This window comes from Euprymna scolopes, unplaced genomic scaffold (genome assembly GCF_053919585.1).
Source record: "Euprymna scolopes isolate OS-2025 unplaced genomic scaffold, ASM5391958v1 sca314, whole genome shotgun sequence".
NCBI classification, from domain to species: domain Eukaryota; kingdom Metazoa; phylum Mollusca; class Cephalopoda; order Sepiida; family Sepiolidae; genus Euprymna; species Euprymna scolopes.
In genome coordinates this window covers 1-7,189 of record NW_027633341.1, presented here as the reverse complement: position 1 = coordinate 7,189, position 7,189 = coordinate 1, and the positions used below count along the sequence as shown (strand labels likewise).

At 31.8% G+C, this 7,189-nt stretch overlaps 2 protein-coding genes and 1 pseudogene across 3 annotated transcripts; 1 reads left to right on the top strand and 2 right to left on the bottom strand.

The window, feature by feature from the left end:
- Nucleotides 1-684: 684 nt before the first annotated feature.
- On the bottom strand, nucleotides 685-2,453 carry LOC145274285 (histone H2A-like). Its single transcript, XM_080127386.1, has one exon. The coding sequence runs from the start codon at nucleotides 1,979-1,981 to the stop codon at nucleotides 1,604-1,606; it is 378 nt and encodes a 125-aa protein (XP_079983512.1). The 5' UTR covers nucleotides 1,982-2,453; the 3' UTR covers nucleotides 685-1,603.
- LOC145274286 (histone H2B, gonadal pseudogene) lies at nucleotides 2,219-2,680 on the top strand (annotated as a pseudogene). The gene has a single exon (XR_013866633.1). The product of XR_013866633.1 is annotated as a histone H2B, gonadal pseudogene (transcript).
- Nucleotides 2,681-6,530: 3,850 nt separating this feature from the next.
- Nucleotides 6,531-6,923, bottom strand: LOC145274277 (histone H4). The gene has a single exon (XM_080127378.1). The coding sequence runs from the start codon at nucleotides 6,899-6,901 to the stop codon at nucleotides 6,590-6,592; it is 312 nt and encodes a 103-aa protein (XP_079983504.1). The 5' UTR covers nucleotides 6,902-6,923; the 3' UTR covers nucleotides 6,531-6,589.
- Nucleotides 6,924-7,189: the final 266 nt, after the last annotated feature.

Genomic DNA, 7,189 nt, shown 5'->3' with positions numbered 1-7,189 from the left:
TAGTGAAAAAAAATAATAAAAATTGATTCCCGCTTCAAATATTTATAATATTGCTTAAAAACAGTGTGGTATTTATTTACGTAGTTTGTCTCAAAGAAAACTAAATTATTTGCAACGCTGTTATTTGTTCACGAACTTTTTTGCGATTAAACCACTTTAATCAATTGGTTGGTACTGGTCGCGATTTGAGTTCCCTGCCGAACACCATAAAAAACACTAACTTCTCCCTACGCATTAGCAAAGGACATGTTTTAGTTGCCATAGTAACTAAACGATCATGAATTTTTATCGACTTTTTATAAGTTTTACTGTTTATGAATATTGAAATAAAAGAAATTACTACACATTTATTAATAATATCTCACTTTTATAGCCTTTGCTTTTAATCACTTTTATCGACTTTTTTTTTTACTGTTTATGTGTCACTTTTATCGACTTTTTATTTTCTTTTTTAAATAGTATTTTCTTTTTAAATGACGACGTTTTTACTGTTTATGAATATTGAAAGAAAAATAATTACTAAACATTTATTAATAAAAAAATGGGTGCTAGTGCACTTATGATCCGCGCTGTATTTTAAATCGTATTTCTAAGTTTAATTAATGTTTTTTTTTATTCAATTGTAAGGTTAAAGTAGAGAATAGGTAAAAAAAACACCCTCCCCATGTTAAGAATGGCTTTTTAAATAATAAAAAAACATTAAACCTTAATTAAACTTAGAAAAACGATTTAAAATATAGCGCGGATCATAAGTGCACTAGCACCCATTTTTTTTTTTTTTTGTAGTAATTATTTTTTATTTAATATTCATAAACAGTAAAAACGTCGTCATTTAAAAAGAAAATGCTATTTAAAAAAGAAAAGAAAAAGTCGATAAAAGTGACACATAACAGTAAAAAAAAAGTCGATAAAAGTGATTAAAAACAAAGGCGATAAAAGTGAGATATTATTAATAAATGTGTAGTAATTTCTTTTATTTCAATATTCATAAACAGTAAAACTTATAAAAAGTCGATAAAAATTCATGATCGTTTATTTACTATGGCAACTAAAACATGTCCTTTGCTAATGCGTAGGGAGAAGTCAGTGTTTTTCATGGTGTCCGGCAGGGAACTCAAATCGCGACCAGTACCAATTGGTTTATCGTTCAACTTCTGGGACTATTTTAAGTTAAAAAGAAATCGAAATGAGTATTTATAATTATATTATAAATATGATGTCGATTAAAAGTCTGTAGTTTCACGTTTGTCCACTGAGAGCAGTTAATGCAAGTAGGTTATGGAGAAACACAACAACAAATCTCTTTAGACAGAATAAGCGAAATCAAAACAAGATGGCGATTGACTTTAACCGCGTCGTATGACAAGACATTTCAATTTACTTCAAACGAAATTCAAATGATGGGGCTAAATTTTATATTAAATCTACTGAAGGTGCGTAAAATAATGAATGCAAAAAAAAAAAAAAATAATAATACTTCATAAATAATCGCAGAAGTCAGAAATAAAAAATCGCATTAAGTAAGATTGACGAAAAACATTTCGGGAAAATGTTGGTGGCCCTGAAAAGGGCCGTTTGTGCTGTGTCAAGGAAATAAGAGAATTTACTTGGCAGCTTTCTGGGTCTTCTTGGGAAGAAGTACAGCTTGGATGTTGGGAAGGACACCGCCCTGGGCAATGGTCACTCCGGCCAAGAATTTGTTTAATTCTTCGTCATTACGGATGGCCAATTGCAAGTGACGGGGAATGATTCTGGATTTCTTGTTGTCTCTCGCAGCATTTCCAGCCAACTCGAGAACCTCAGCGGCCAAATATTCCATGACGGCAGCCAAATAGACGGGTGCACCTGCACCAATTCTCTCCGAATAGTTACCCTTGCGGAGGAGACGATGGATACGACCAACGGGGAATTGAAGTCCGGCACGGGATGAACGAGTCTTGCTCTTTCCCTTGGCTTTACCTCCTTTACCACGACCAGACATCTTTAGGTTTTGCTGTTCTTTCAAAAAAGCTCAAACGACTTTAATTTACAAAACGCACGCAACTTGCCTTAAATACGCGTAGATCGGCTCCGGCCAACTGCTGATTATTTTACCGCTCACACAACGGCGTTCTTTTGTCTGTTTTAAGTGCTTTCACAAGTTGTGTAGTTTTGTTGCTAGTTTCTGACCAATCAAATACGAGAGATTTGAGAGAGAAAATTTTGATTGTTGCTGGGAGCCGGCGTGTTTCGTATAAAAAGGAAAGGGAAGACGTTGCCTTTATCATTTCTAATTTGTCGAAATGGCTCCCCCCACTGAAGTTAGCAAGAAAGGCGCTAAGAAAGCCGGTAAGGCTAAACCTGCCCGTGATGGCAAGAAAAAGAGAAAGAAGAGGAAGGAAAGTTATTCCATCTACATTTACAAAGTAATGAAACAAGTTCATCCTGACACTGGAATTTCTAGCAAAGCCATGTCTATTATGAACAGTTTTGTTAACGATCTTTTTGAGAGAATCGCTAATGAAGCCAGCCGTCTGTCCCATTACAGCAAGAAAAGAACACTTAGCAGCCGTGAGGTCCAGACCGCTGTCCGTCTCCTTCTCCCTGGTGAGTTGGCTAAACATGCTGTCTCTGAGGGAACCAAAGCTGTCACCAAGTACACCAGCGCCAAGTAAAAAGCGTTTTCTTCCAAAGAAAAAAATTCCCAAAACGGCCCTTTTCAGGGCCAAACATTTTTTCACGAATGTTTCTTCACTTTCTATATTTTAATGCGATTATTCACTGTTTAGATTTCATAGATATCCCCATCTCTTTCTATGGCGTAAATATTACTTATTTCTATATAATGTATATTTGTAGAAGATTAGGGAAAGACAGTCTTAAATTATATTTGTAATTTTTATTTGTAAACAGATTTTTATTTGTGAACTTGTAAATTTGTTTAAGTCAATCTTAATACAAATTTTTGCATTTCTTTCAATGTTTTTATTTAAATTTATATTTTTTTCCAGCTTTCTTATTCCTTATCCGTACAATCACATTATGATATGCATCTAAATATTACCTGAAATATTTTTGTTTTGTTTTTTAACGTGCATTCATTTAACGTCTGAAATTTTAAATAATAAAGCTCTTAAATAATTTAAATAATAAAAAAAAAAGCTATTACGTAATCAATACCAAGCAAGTAACCAACTTTAAAAGTTTTTAAAAGATAAATTATACAAATTCTAAATGAATTGTTTTTTCCGGTTTGTATTACTGTACACATAGATTCGAAAAAGTTGTCAGAAAACAAATATATAACAAATAAATGTTATCAAAGGAAGATAAGTTACTTTTCTGCCAAACTGTTTTTATTCAATGAAAACATTTATTCAGCTCGAAAAACATACAGTCTTTACCGATGTATTCGAAAATTCAAGATGGCGTCTCGCACCCTCTTTAACACCGTAAGTATGGAAAAAGGTGTTATAAATAAAAAAAAAAAAACTATACAAAATACTATTAAAAACCCGCCGAACCTGTCACGGTAACATATATTGAGCGAGTTTTTAACAGTATTTTATCCGGTTTTTTATTTATAACATCTTTTCCCACACTTACCGTGTTAAAGAGAGAATAAGACGCCATCTTGAATGTTCCAATACATCAGTAAACACTGTATGGTTTTCGAGCTGAATAAACATGTTACATTGAATAAAAACACGAAAAATATATCCAGTTTGGTAGAAAAGTAACTTATCTTGCCTTTGATAACATTTATTTGTTATATATTTGTTTTTTGACAACTTTTTCGAATCTATGTGTACAGTAATACAAACCCATTTTTTCTAATGTGCGAATGTATTTTGATTGTCTTACCGAAGTTCAAATCTAAATTTCGGAGTTCAATTCTTGCATATCAAATATAATCGAAACAGACTTTAAAAAATTACACCCCTTGTAAAATCGACAGAAAAACTTAGTTTTTGTCCAAATAAATCGATTACAATTTTTAACTCATCGTCGAAATTTCAAACATTCGCTGCAAGTTTTTCTTGTGTTCACCTGAATCTAGACAGTTTTTCGAACCGCATAAACGTTTTAAAGTGAGTAAAGCCACAAAAACTTTATCAGATAGGTAGAAGAGTAACTTGTCTTTAATAACATTTATTTGTCATTTGAAATTTTTTCGTACCACGTGTATTGTAAAACAAATCCCCATTCTTTTATTTCTTATTTTGAAGTTTTTGTCGAGTCTTCAAAGAAATCGCGGCCATTTTTTCTTGTTCATCGGTAGCGTTCAATGTAGCTTGCTTTTCGAACAGAATAAACATTTTACAAAAACAATATTGAAATCTTATCCAGTTATAGAGAAAACGAACTTATCTTACATTTTCTAACATTTATTTGTTATATTTGTTTTCTGGCAACTTTTTTGTATCTGTGGATTGTAAAACAAATCCAAATGGGGTTACAATACTTGACTTTAAAAAAAAAAATGTTTTTGATAGTTTGTTGCGGACGTCATGTTGCCTATACTTCTGCATCATCCTATGTAATATTATATTACTAATATATACTTCATATATATATACATACGTACATGTGCTGTGTCATGCACACACAGGGGTAACAGAAAAATCATTTTATTTTTATTTCAATAGAATTTATTCATTTTACATTTTTTTTTTTTTTTACCTTATTAATTTTGTTCGGGTTTATTTTCTATGAAATTTAAATGTATGCTGCGTATTTGTTTATTAGAATTTCATTTTTTCGATTTGAGAGAGAATATATATATATATATATATATATATATATATATATATATATATATATTCCGTTTTCGAGAATCAGGAAAATCATTTCAAGGCACAATTTCCCGTCATTTTTGTAGCAAAATGTAAGGATATGTAGTAATTCTTTTTTTGACTTTGCTTGCAAATATTTCGACACGAGTTTTTCATGGCTTGTTTTTAAAATTTGAAGTTTACTACATATTTATTTAGTAGAAAGAAACGATATGTTAGAACGTAATGTCGCCGTAATTAAACTCTCCAAAATTACGAAAAATAATCGGTTAAAAAATAATTATCGATGAAAACAATTATTGAAAGAAAATTTACCTAATTGAGTTTTTAGTTATCTCCCGTCGATAAACCGGTTTAATTACAAAACAATGACTTCACTAATTATAATACTTACTATATTACACAAAGGGACATAACTCTTGGGTCGTGTATAATAAACCGTCAAATTTTCTTTTAACGATCTTTAAAAATTGTCGGGTGCTTATTTATATTGAGATATATGCAAAATATTACAGTTCAAAATAGGAAAACGGTATACGAGGAAAACTTATCTGTTGAAAATGTTAGTTTACATTAAAAAAAAAAAAATGACGGAAACGTTTCTAGTCGAATTTTAGCAATAAAAATGTCCGTAAATTAGTTTTTCAACTGACATATTTCGCATCTTTCTCAATAAAGTACCGATTTTATTTGTAAAAGTATTTTCCAGAGTGAACAATTTCAAAATGTGCACAAATCTCAGATCCATATTGCCACATTGACATTTACTGAGTGCTTTCTCTACCAGTGTTTTGTTAAATGTTGAGGACTGATTTAAAAAAGGGCATTTATTTAGCAGAAACGAAAAAATAGTAAGAAACAAAAAACAAAATGTTACCAAAGGCAAGATAAATTTTTTCCTTACCTGAATAGGATTTTGATGTTTTAACTTATTTTAAAGTATCTTTATTTAAAACATAAGTATTGCCTTGTTGATAAGTTGGAGCGAAAACAAGATGGCTGCATCTAATGGGTGGATTTCTATCACTACTGTTTAATTTTTTTTTTTTTCCAAACATTCATTTACCAAATAAACTCAGTGTTTATTAAAATAATATTGCTACTCGGAATTATTATGAGTTGGGCAGTTATAATAGAGAACGTTTGGTTTTGTAAGTGTTTATTAAAATGAAATCTGTAGAATTCACTTGTCACGTGAACCAAACTCCCATCAATATAACCACCTAAATATACTTTTAGTTAAAAATGAATTTACTTAATTGAATTCCCACCCCATTAAAAGACACCAACGATGATCAAAAAACATTAATCGATTAGATATAAAGAAATATATGCAATTTTATTATCATCATTCCTTTGTATTTTTTTCAATTGCAGTCATTATCTTTGAGAACTGACAAAATTCCCCCACTTTGTTTTGAATATTTCACAGATAATTTAACTTAAATTCTTGCCTAAAAACAAAGTTATTTAAAATTATAGGATTTCTTTTCTTTTTGAGTGATATACCATATTTGCTCAAATATTGGAAGTTAGTACATGGGATTAATACTTTTGTTATAATTGTAAAATTATTTTTAAGTCTGAGGTTTTTAAACAGAATAGCTAATTATTCATGTCTGCAATGAAAACAAAATAAGCGAATTATACAGAATAATGAAAAACGGATTAAAAAAAAAAAATCCATCAAATTAGACGTTATGAAAAGATAAACGCATAAAAGTTAGATTTGGAAAAATACTTTTCGGAAAATGTTGGTGGCCCTGAAAAGGGCCGTTTGGTTTGGTTCGTTTTGTGTTGGGTCAAATAATGGTTTAACCTCCGAATCCGTAAAGGGTTCTTCCTTGTCTCTTCAGAGCGTAGACGACATCCATGGCGGTGACAGTCTTCCTCTTGGCGTGCTCGGTGTACGTGACGGCATCACGGATGACATTTTCAAGGAAAACTTTCAGGACACCACGAGTTTCTTCGTAGATCAGACCAGAGATACGTTTCACACCACCTCGACGGGCAAGACGACGGATAGCGGGTTTCGTGATACCCTGGATGTTATCACGAAGTACTTTACGATGACGCTTAGCGCCTCCTTTTCCTAAACCTTTTCCTCCCTTTCCACGACCAGACATGTTGTTGTCAATTGAAGTAGTATGAAAATACTAATGTACGGCGGACAACACATCAAATTCACTATATATAGGTCTCCGCACAAAATCCGGCGGACCTAGTTGAAAGCACCCCACGTGATGCTTTATTACCAATGAAAATAAAGGGAAATATTTGAACATTTTGCGAGCACCGAACAAAGGAAAACTGAACGAGCACTTCAGAAAGTAGCAGCAGCAGCTGATAACAGCTCATATAAAAGCTGTAACGGTCGTCGGCTCGTGCGTAAAATTCATTTGGAAATCATTTGA